The sequence below is a fragment of the Hyalella azteca genome, unplaced genomic scaffold (assembly GCF_000764305.2).
Source record: "Hyalella azteca isolate HAZT.00-mixed unplaced genomic scaffold, Hazt_2.0.2 contig2480, whole genome shotgun sequence".
NCBI lineage: Eukaryota > Metazoa > Arthropoda > Malacostraca > Amphipoda > Hyalellidae > Hyalella > Hyalella azteca.
Window position 1 is genome coordinate 152,141 of NW_025932753.1, and position 12,669 is coordinate 164,809.

Here is a 12,669-nt window from a genome sequence, read left to right on the forward strand (position 1 = left end):
ATAATGCAGCAGCATACTAGCATGACGCAGAGGTAGAGCAGCATGAAAAATTTTGTTCGTTCTGACTTGTTATCTAGAAGCGCACGAGGATAATTGATCATCAGCTGCTGATCACGAATTACCTAATGAACAACAAACTTAGAATTGGCGAAATTCTCAATACATCATTCTATATGTAACCTAACATATATTTATGTTATTTTATTAAATGTGTATTCAAATTTTTTGACGACTATTGTTTGAATGAACTGGATATTAAACAATTAATCAATATTTAATTTTTACTGAGCTTACCACGATAAATCATAGACGTCGCTTACATTACTGCTTCGGTAGAGGGCATTTCTTTAACTAAGATCAGTTCAGAGTTTGGAGCTACACTAAAAAAGAATGAATCATAATGTCCAAACTATGGCACAATTTCTATCCCACGGCGCGAGCAGACGACGGATTCAGTGATGATACACCCAATTGCCATGCTAAACTGGGTCAGGATGACTCAGAAAAGGGCAAAAAACCTCGCTATTTTGGCAAAATCAGACTAATTTTTCTGAGTGTAAATAACCTGTTTATACATCGACTCCATGCATATAAATCCGATAAAATCAATGTAAACGGAGTGAAATGCAATTCTGTAGGCACTTGTAAAGACAAATTCATTCAATTAGTTTCTCTCTTCAGGGAGGTCGTTATAACTGCCCAAAAATTGTCGTTACAACAGCCCATCTGAACCCTGCACGTAACGTGAGCTTCTGAAGCCACATTAGTAACGCTAATGAAGGGTAATTACATCAAGCCTGCCGGCGAGGCAACGAATTATCTCTCAGGAGAGGAGAGAAATGCACGCAAAAACCTCATTACTTTTATGGTCATTTGCATGCTTTACATTTAAAATAAATATTACACTCATCTTCCGGTACCACTCGGGCGACGTATTGGCTTACAACCAGGTAACGAAATCAACAACTTAAGTTGATTAAACTTTGTTTTAAACGTTGAAATACCGTTGTTTAAATGTTTCAAACATTGGAATAACATTGTTTCAAACGTTAAAATAATCTTGTTTCAAAATTTGGAATAACCTTGTTTCAAACGTTGAAATAACGTTTGCAGGTTACCCACACAAGATACCAGGTAATGCACGCACCTGTCCTCCCTGGTGCTGAGCCACATCTTGAGGTGGATCTGGCCCTGGATGTTGGATCGCTGGGACCGCGCCTCCAGTTTGTACCAGCGATCCACTCCCGTGCTAGGGATATCCTGGCAGAAAATAACTATTTCAACAACCAAAACAATCTTAATCGTATAGTATATCCTCAATATCTTATTATTTACATATCTTTAAAAATGTTCCTATAACTTTCACATACGAAGTAAAATCAGGCATGTAGACGATCATAAACAATATAGATGAGCATGAGCGCTCATAGTAGTTAATCAAGCGGAGCACATGATCACGAGTAGCAATGATCAGGTGATGTAGCATTGATTTCACCCAGACACTTGCATAAGCTCGCTGACGCATTTTTTGACCATGATTTAAACCCAATGTTTTTCGTCGGGAATTTTCGGCCAGTAAAGTTTTGAGAGAATAGTTTAGCTCGAAAACAACGGAAACTCGAGGCTCATTATCATGCGAACGCTAACTAGGATTACCACTCTCTGCTGCCAACTAATCGGACTGGTCGACACGTGAAAATTTCAATTGAAAAACATTTTTAGTAGGATATGCCAAATCTAATAAATAACTATTGAGTGAAGTTAATAAATAAATAGTTACTTATTAACTTCAGTTTGAATAGTGAAGTGAGCTCTTCAATAGTTTTAAATAGTGAAGTTAGCTCCTAAATAAAGATAAAATGTTCGAAAAAATAATTTCAATTTTGAAAGTCGGATACGAATTTTTGTCTCTACACAAATGAGCCAATGAGGAAATCACGTTCTCCGACACCGCATGTCTGACCTCGACCCTAAATTGACCAAACAGCAAACTCAAACCTAGACCTGTCATTGAAACATTTGATTTACTGTACTAATTAACTACAGATGTTGAAAGCAGCGACTATATTAACGCACAAAAGAAACATTAATTTGTTTATTTACAAGCGAGCGAACAATAGATACAAGTGCCAGCATAATGAGCCATGCGTGGCAGTGATGGTGTGACTCTATAAACGTACACAAAAATCTTGTACAGTTCTCCTTTGAAATAGAGGGAGGCTCAAACAACATGATGAGGTCACGTTATTTGCAAAGGTGGAATGCAACTCCAACCTCCACTCAAACAACTGTATTATTGAAAAATAATAATGCAAATACGTTCTAGCTTTCATTGATATTCCTCCAATGTGCAAATAAAAACACGAAGCCTTTGCTGATTTAACCCACTGTCTGATTGCATAGATACAACAGTACCTACCCTCTGTACGATTATAACTTTGTAAAATTAGGCTTTCCGACAATTTTTAAAAACAAAGACACGAGGCCTTTGTTGGTTTAACCTTTGATTGCGTAAGTACAACTGTACCTGAACAAAGTACGATTACAACTTTTCAAAATAAGGATTCGACAATATTAAAAGCAAAGACGCGAAGCTACCATTCGCATCAAGCGAAAGCTCAAGTGTAAGCGGATTGCCGGGACCGCGGCCGTGTTGCGGCGGCTTAAGCTGGTACGGCTGAAATTTTGTGAAATTCTGTGGCAGGTTAAATGAGAATTTAGAATTCATTGTTCAAAAAGCGACGTCTGAAGGGATTAAAATATCCACGTGTCAGGTACTGCACAAGCGACTTCATAAATCAAGTTCAAAATTAAATTTATAAGATAATAATATTTTTTTTTGCTACGCACAATAAATTTTTAAGACAAAATCGTTCGTAGATTGTTAAAGTTTACGCTTGCCGTAATAATCAAGAAGAATGGAGCCCATGGTCTTCTGGACAATGAACAGATCATGTATTTTGTTGGGTAAACATGAATAATAATCGCAACAATAGTCAGTGATGGCTTTCTTCTGAAGCATTTTCCTCGTTAATGACAATTCTGTCGAGTAATTCTTTCCCCGTTGCTGCCTTAATTACTTAGATCACAATCTCGCAATAGCATGGTTTTGATGTCGCTGTGTAATTATGAATTTTGTCCGCGATTGGCATGAGAATCGATGCCTAAAAAGACTTAATTTTGGCCGCGTCAATAATGAGATTTTTGCAATATTCCCTCAATTTTTCTAGCCAATAAGCGAGGCTCTGAAATGAACGGCCCCGTCATCAGCCTCGCGATTGGTTGTTAGTTGCGTAATTGACAGCCAATTACAAGACACCTTTTTTTCGTGCTCGCCCAATGTAAACAACAAAATAGATTTCCAGTGTTATCTTTTGGCTAACTTTATTGATTTACTGCATGCGTGCTTCGTGAAGAAGCAATACAATGTCTGAGTATTTTACGTTGCCCGCTCCGCTATGGACGTATTTTTGGAAAAAGGAGCCTCCATGCTTCAGAGTTCGCTAAATTTCATTCACGATGAAATACTCAAGCAATTTGAGTGTCTGCACGAAATGACAATCTAAAATTTACGCCGTCGCAAAGGGGCCTTTGAACGTGAGACTAATTCCATATACATAAGCACAGGCAGCATATAGAATATGATTTTAAAATCAGTAGTTTTGAATGTCTCAACACTAAAAAGCACTACAATATTATTTAAAATTCCGTCAAAATTGCAATGTAAGATAAATAATATAATTCAACACGAACAGCACATTATTCGGCACGTATTCGTTTCATTTGGATACAAGACTCAATTTTAATTCAACGCTTGACAGTGAAAGAGCATTTTGTTAAACGGTGTTTCAACGCTTTTTCTATACTACCTGTAGCTCGATAGCTACCAGCCTTATAGCATTAGAGAAATTGCATTGTTGACGGCACATTGTACCACACGTAATATAATAATATTAATAACGTAATATTAATAATATGATATTAAAGACTCACAGCAAGAGGGATGTTCACACATCCCAGGAAGTCGTCCTCGCCCCCGGACCGCGCTGACTGCGCGATCTGTTTGAAGAAGCGGCCGAGGCCTTTGACTCCCTTCACCTCGTTCAGTTTGCTCACCACGTCCAGCACGCTAGACTCGTCGTCGTGATCCCTGACACCAGAATATCTACTATAACTTCACAATCTCGTTTATATTGTCAGCCGAAACTTCACTATCTCACACACATGGCCAGGCTTAAAATGTAAAATCTCGTCCAAATTGTGCGTCTAGAACCAGGTTCACACTTCACAATCTCGTCTATATTGTCAGCCGAAACTTTACTATCTCGTACACGTGGCCTGGCTGTAACTGCATGTAAAACTGTCCACATAGTGCATTTAAGACCAGGTTCACACTTCACAATCTCATTCACATGGTCAGACTATAACTGCACACTCCTGTTCACATTGTCAATTTAGAGCCAGGATCACACTTTATAGTGAAATGACAATTGTCAGTTTAGAGCCAATATGAAACTTCATAATCTCATCCACATGGTCTGTTTCATAATATAATATACGCAGTCAGTTAAGAGTCATGATGAAACTTCAGAATCTCTAAATCTCACAATCACAATAAAACCGACTGAAAATTTTCATTGTGATGACATGATTTGGACTATATTTTTCGATCCGGACAAAGACAAGATCTCTGAACTAATTGGCTTGCGATTTCAAAAAAAAACATACGAAATATAAATAAAATTTCAATGCATTTGAAGGCTTTTGACCAATGAATTCGAGTTAAAAATTAAAGTAAATTTTAAGCTAATTTTTTCTTGTATTTCATGTCTTCGTCTCAAAAATAACTTTTTATTAGATACTGGAGGATCTATCCCATACAAAGAGTTATATCTGATCTACATAACAGTTATTACCTCAGGCAGTAATCAATATCTCACAGCACGTACTCCCATGTTGCATTATTTATGGCAAACGAGACCCGAGGAAACCTAATTTACGTTCGCACCAACGCATTAGTGCGCAGCAAGCGTCCGTCACCAGCAGGGAGCTCTCGATCAGGGGCCATACTTTCAAAACTCGCTAAGTGAACGTAAGTACTTACGCTCTATTTTCTTGTCTATGATTAGTGGATTTGGTTTGAAAGGCCGTCAATGATTGGCTGATAAACTTACGATCTCTTAACCTTTTTTAAAAGTATGGGCCCAGATCTGAATATGTCAGCCTCGATTTGGTGAAGCTCCTCTGAACTTTTTATTTTTATGCGCGTGCGAATATTAAGATAGAATATCGTAGCAAAAAAATATTACTTCAATATGAAAAATAAATACCCAAATCTGGGTAACATGGAAAACTTTTTAAATTTTCAGACCGGTCAATTTGATCAAAAATGCGATTTTGGAATAACAGTTTGTCGAATGAATTTGTAAATAACGAAAGTACGTTATTTACACATGCACCACAACACCACAATCGTATCATGCACCACCACACCACATGCAACACTTTACCACAATCACGTCATGCACCATCACACCGCCCTGCAATATGAGTGACGCCAGCAACGCTCATTTACAGAATGATTGTCATTAGTAATTGCCACGCAATCCCCTGTCCTAAATTATGGCCAGCGCATTAGCGGCCAACAGGCGGCCAGTGGTCGATTGCAGGCCTCCGTCTCTACAATGACATCGTGCCATGAGGATATGCCGAACATGGATCGCAAAATATCGGAAGTTTCTACGTAAATTAAAAACATTTAATGTCGCTATATATATATGACGAAAAAATTTAAATCATTGCAAATATTATATTTTACAATAGATATTATAAAATACAAAGTTATTCTCACCATATATCCAGGTGGAGAATGTCAGTGTTGATGCTGTCGATATCGCTGCAAAAGAAAAAGATCTTAGGAACATATATATCGACAAATATCTTCAATCACTGGCAGTTCACATTTTTTCAATGTAACATGTCAATAATACAAGTGAGGTTTAATTATTGTGGTCAATGTTGTATGCAAGCATGCAATTGTCATGTTAAAAATAAATAAGACGAGAGGTTAGCTACTGTAGTCTATCACCAAAGACTAATTTCAGTTCATTCACTCACTAATTTAAGCACAGAAACTTGATCCATATTCATATTTTGTATCGAATGAATGAAGGAAGAACCAACAATACTACTGAAACATATTTTTCCCGCATTTAAATCCACTGGACATTCCAACACAATTAAATCTGAGTTCTTACAAGCAACAAATTTTGTGAATAATTCGCAATGACTTCTGCAAGACGTAATATTTACGGGCCTTTATTATCTAAGGCCTCTTTGGGCGTACACTAATAAAAATGAATGGGTCACACAGTAATGGGTCAAAGTGTGACACACTTTTTGCACGTAGCACTGATACATCCTCTTTCCGGGGCAAACTGGGCCACGATGATTCGCGCTTTTGGACAAAATCTCAGTCATTTGTTTGAGTGTACGAGCCACAGTACGCATGGGAAATCAATCTTGTCATTCATGCCTCAGTGGAGAGAATCTTTCAGTGATTCATTGGTGGCCGTCAGGAAAAAGGAACGAAGTCAATAATATGAATATAAATGATATATATAAATCCGAGAAAATAATCCCGGGAACATAGATAGACTGTCATGAGCCGACCGAGCAAAACTTCAGATGGAGCTTTGAATCGAGGTTTTTTATGAAGCTTTGAATCGGGTTTACTTGAAATGTCAAATCAAGACTTCCGCTGAAAAACTTGTGATTAAAAATGGAAGTTTCAAGTAAGTAATGCTGGGGCTTGCCTTGGGTGATCAATATCGATAGTTCAAACTGTACTTTCGATTTACTTAATAAAAATATTGTTTAATTGTGCATGCTACTCAAACTTGAGGTTCAATTTTTCAGATACATTCGTTTTTTTGCGAAATATCAACACTTTCATGCTTTTTTCATATTTTTATAACATTATATATATTACCCCTTTCGAAGTTATCCAAGTCACGCAAGCCATAACCAATAAGCACTTTAATTTTATCAAGATATGGCAAGAATATACGACGAGTAACTCATTTCATGCACATTAACTCGTCATTAAGGAAGATCAGCTTCATGCCCATTAACGAGTCGCATCTACTTAACGCTAATCTCGAATAAATCTATTAAACTTGCTTATTCGAAAATGTGTAAAAATTTTCGTCACAGTTGGTGGCGTCTCTAAAAGTGTTGAGTTCAGTTAGGTCACTAATAAAATTAAGTACTAGTTGAACAATACTTGTTTTTTTTTTTCATAACTGTTCACAGTAATTTAGCTTTCACAAAAATAAACATGTGTCGCCTGCCTACATCGAGCACATGACTCGCGCTCACAATAAAAATACAGTCAACAAAAATTCATGTATCAACGATACATTCAAAACTGAATAACGAATGTTATTTTAAGGCGACAAAGAACAGCTGGCCAGAAGAATTTAGCAACACGTTGAGTTGTCTGCCCGTATGGCAGAGATCAATGACACTGCAGGCACATGTTGTCGCGGTCCCTCATCAGTCTCACTTGTCGGCTCGATTGATCTCGGTCAATTTCACGCGTTGCATGTTGCTGCCGAGTAAACATGACGCCCGTAAAACACGTTCTTTGTGACAAGTTATAATGGAATAACGATCATTTATTACAATGCTTTGTGTAGTGTAGAGCGTCTTCTTCCATAATTTGTCAGATTTTTGGTAGTGTCATTCAGAAACAATTCGGCAATTATTATCAATAAATTGGACAGATCTAAGCATCCACCATTACAGAAGCGAACAGCCTTCGTTTTGAAAGATACAGTTCGATTCCATTGACAATTTCTATACTCAAGTTTAGGAAATAAATTGTTCGATGAAAAAATTCTAAAGCGCTGACACAGTAACGATATTTACTCTAAGGAAAAATGAATGTGATTGTCCAACTATTGACACTGTTACGCATAACACGAACTGGGAGCGGACGTAGCGCTGTTACGCCCTTTTACCAGGCCAAACTTGGCAAAAAGTGCATCGCTACTTGGCAAAGTTACTCATTTCGCTGTGATAAATAAGCATTAAATTAAAAAAACTGACTTCATTGCAGCTGACTCAGCTGACAGCGGAGTGTGAACAACATAAGTCCACAGCCTTGTCAAGTCCACAGCCTTGTCAAGTCCACAGCCTTGTCAAGTGCACAGCCATGTCAAGTGCACAGCCTTGTCAAGTGCACAGCCTTGTCAAGTCCGCCGCATTGTCAAGTGCAGAGCCTTGTGAAGTCCACAGTCTTGTCACGTTCACAGCCTTGTCAAGTCCACAACCTTGTCAAATACACAGCCTTGTCAAGTCCACAGCATTGTCAAGTCCACAGCATTGTCAAATCCACAGCCTTGTCAAGTCCACAGTGTTGTCAAATCCACAGTCTTGTCAAATTCACAGCCTTGTGAAGTCCACAGCCTTGTCAAATCCATAGCCTTGTCAAGTCCACAGCATTGTCAAGTCCACAGCATTGTCAAGTCCACAGCATTGTCAAGTCCACAGCATTGTCAAGTCCACAGCATTGTCAAGTCCACAGCATTGTCATGTGCACAGCCTTATCAAGTCCACAGTCTTGTCACGTTCACAGCCTTTTCAAGTCCACAGTCTTGTCACGTTCACAGCCTTGTCAAGTCCACAGCCTTGTCAAGTCCACAGTCATGTCAAGTTCACAGCATTGTCAAAATCACAGCCTTGTCAAATCCACAGCATTGTCAAGACCAGTCTTGTCAAGTCCACAGGCTAGTCAAATCCACAGGCTGGTCAAGTCCACAGGCTTGTCGAGCCCACAGGCTTGTCAAGTCCACAGACTTGTCAAGTCCACAGGCTTGTCAAGTCCACAGGCATGTCAAGTTCACAGGCTTGTCAAGTACACAGGCTTGTCAAATCCACAGGCTTGTCGAGTTCACAGGCTTGTCAAGTCCACAGCATTGTCAAGAGCACAGTCTTGTCAAGTCCACTGCATTGTCAAGTGCACAGCCTTGTCAAGTCCACTGCATTGTCAAATGCACAGTCTTGTCAAGTCCACAGCATTGTCAAGTCCACTGCATTGTCAAGTGCACAGCCTTGTCAAGTCCACTGCATTGTCAAGTGCACAGTCTGGTCAAGTCCACAGCATTGTCAAGTCCACAGCATTGTCAAGTCCACTGCATTGTCAAGTGCACAGTCTTGTCAAGTGCACAGCCTTGTCAAGCCCACAACCGTAGGCCAGCCTTGTCAAGTTCACAGCTTGTTAAATCCACAGTCTTGACAAATCCACAGCCTAGTCAAGTCCGCAGCTTTGTCCAGTCCACAGCTTTGTCCGGTCCACAGCTTTGTCCAGCCCACAGCTTTGTCCAGTCCACAGCTTTGTCAAGGTCAAGTCCACAGTCGTAGTCTAGCCTTGTCAAGTCCACAGCATTGTCAGTCTACAGCCGTAGACCAATCTTGTCAAGTCCGCAGCCATAGGCCAGCCGTGCGCGGCTCGTATTGTTGTCGACAGCGCGCCAGAGACTCGTACTTAAGTCGAGGCCTCGTCCTCTCCAATCTCTTGATGGGCGCTGGCATGGAGGCGCCAGCTCACTAAAAGCTCCTCTCAATAGCCTCCTCGCGGCGTCTCGGTCCTCACTCCATTTCTCTGGCATTGAATATTCTGAGCAAGACGATGTGTGACCACAACACGCAAACCAAAACAACTCATCAGTATGCATTTGGACTCGAAAACACCTTGTCGTCTCGATAACACCTTGTAGTCCCGACAACAGATTGGGTCCATAAAAACTTTAAATTTCTTCATCGGGATAAAAGGCCTGCTGGAGTCCATGGCGAGCTTATTGCAGCTGCACGATTGCATAAATGTTTTACGTGATCGGGCAGTTCGCAATTATGTCAACAATATTAGGAATATTTCCGAAAAGAGACATAACTCTAGGTGATCAAAAACGTTTTGGCCAACGAATTAATCACTAAACTGCAAGCAATGGACAGGGACTCTAGCTGGTCTTTGGATTCTATTGCTATTAATTAAGCGAAGCCAATTCCTGTGGACGCCGATACGAACGATGACCAGAAAGATAACACAGACAAGTCTTATAAGATGATCTCATCTCTCCCGGCAAATGACGTTTAAACGACGTTAATTAAGAGTTAATTCCGTTGAAACAACGTTTAATCAACGTTTTTTCTACGTCAGATGCCTCACTAATAATTACCATCTGATGGAAATCTCGGGCCGGTTCTCCGACAATTTGTTTGGCCTCCCTTGACGTGAAAATTATTCGGATTAAATTTGTCTAATATGACATACACTCGCAATAACCGGCATCTCGCACTCTAGCGCCAATCTGTTAGATTGCGACCCATGAAAAATATAACGCCTTGCAGCGTCAGAACAACGATCGATAATATATATCACTAATTAGTACAGGCTCCTATAATCACATTGCGATCGTCTCAGCCCTTGTGTTCCGAATGCGAGATACGAATTAAGTAACCTAACGTTAATAACGTATGTTCGTAATGATAACGTAATACGGCGACCGGTCTAAATAAATAATTATAATTCCACGAATCTGATCTACCCTGTCAAATTATAGCACAAATGAGCACGTTACTTACAGCCTGAACTTCTCAGCCCATCTGGGGTTGAGGGTGTGGGGCTTGACGCCCGTAGCACGGATGATCTTGACCGGTATGACGTTAGTGAGCGAGTCCCGGTGGTCGCGGCGTGCCAGTTCGTTCGAACCACCGCGCCGCTTGAAGCTGATACGGAAACTGCAACCAAGAACCAAAAGAACAACGTCAGGAACCATAAAGGAACAGCAAGAACCATAAATATTTAACCACGTTATGGATCATAATCATAATACGTCATTGTCGGCGACAGGCCTATCCAGGCCTATTCTTTAATGCCGAAGATACTATACTACACTATGACACAAGAACCATAAAAACATAATCAATTTAAGAACCATATGAGTACTAAAGTATTCATTAACAGGTAGCTACGTCAAGAACCACGTTATGAATGATAAGAGAACCAGAAGAACCATAAAAATATAACCAAGACAAGAACCATGTAAGTACATATGAACCATAAACACATAACCAGGTGGTGAACCGTAACAACAATGAACCCAGAAGGCTGATTTTCGAAATTAACGCATTTATTAGCGAGTGAGTAACGGAAAAAAATCATATAAGATGGCAATAGCTCTTTTCCAAGACAAAAAGTATATATTTTGCTGAATGGACCTTAACAAATTTTGGATGGACCGAAAATATCTGTGATTATGGAAAATCTCTCAAATTTCAATAAAATATACGAAGAAGAGGGTGTTCAACTTGATCAATCTGTGGAAAATCTGTACCAGGTGAGAACATAAAAAATGTTTGGATATATGAAACTATTTTCATAAATGATTCAATCAAAAGTTAACAAGGCCGCGCGACCAGGAATAATGAAACACATCTGCAAGGAAAAACATAAAAATTACTGGAAGGAAGTTGAAATATATTATTTATTACTTGGAAATCAATGGCTGTTGCGGCAGGAATTTGACACGACTCAAAGACACAGCAAAATTAGCGCCAAGAATAAAAAATAAAAGAAAATGTCGAGTAAAATCGCCACAATTTCTAAAAAAAATGGTTACATTAAATAATAATGAATTTACTTGTTTTCTTTTCTTTCAAATTCCAGGTTAATTTGTGATTCATGCAATCTAATACTAAAAATCAACACCTATGCTTGCATCAGCACGCAGGACGGACAAAAACCAAACTGTTTTCTATAATGTATTATATATTATCCTATACACTATAACCTATATATAATAAAGAAATATAGTATATAATATCCTTGAAGTCCAGAAAAAAGGAAGCGAAATCTCCGGGCCTCAAATGCAACGATAAATGTGTATGAAAATATTGAATTTTCCATGGCAATATTTTAAATTGAATTTGTTAGACCACGCAAGGGCGCTGGTAACTCCAGCGGACAGGAAGTACGAAAGCTATTTAATCTTCGTACAACTTGCGACGTGTTTTGCAACAAGTTGTTTACTAGCTTGTCTTTTTATTTTAAGCAGATTTTAGTTTATGTAACTCAAAAAGTGGAGCAAAGTTCGTGAGATGTAATTACCGGCATGAAAGTTGAGCGAAGCAAGCACATTACCGTATACAGGGAAGTCGTCAATGAAGAGAGCCTTGAGTTTATCTTCTATATATTATTAACACTATATACTTGGTATATATTCTATATACTATTGATACTACTAAGTATATATTTTAAATATTACAGATACTACTGAGTATACGCTCTAAATATTATTGATACAACTAGTAAATATTCTATGTACTCGAGGCACTGCGTACAGTGGAGCCGTAAGCAATGCGCATTCGATATTATTCATATTTTACCAATTACAATTTCATTTATAATTTATTACCTCGCTTTGTTTATAACATTTTGCGATAATTTCACATAACTTGTTTCCTTTTTCCATGAAATCTACATAAAAATATCAACTCTGCGTGACAGAATTCCCTGATAATTTTATCATAATTTTTTCCTATGATTTAACTTCATTTTAATTTTTGTCTCTGAAGGTCTCCTTAACCTAAAATATTATGATCGAA

General features: G+C 38.8%; 1 protein-coding gene across 1 annotated transcript in view; it reads right to left on the reverse strand.

Moving 5' to 3' along the window:
• Positions 1–12,669, reverse strand: part of LOC108679515 (BAI1-associated protein 3) — a 57,321-nt gene that overhangs the window by 23,827 nt on the left and 20,825 nt on the right. The window contains exons 6-9 of the mRNA XM_047885581.1: positions 10,648–10,803; positions 5,852–5,896; positions 3,994–4,150; positions 1,148–1,260 (exon numbers count right to left, since the gene is read on the reverse strand). Of these exons, the coding sequence (XP_047741537.1) occupies positions 1,148–1,260; positions 3,994–4,150; positions 5,852–5,896; positions 10,648–10,803 (471 nt within the window). The remainder of the gene's footprint in view (positions 1–1,147; positions 1,261–3,993; positions 4,151–5,851; positions 5,897–10,647; positions 10,804–12,669) is intronic.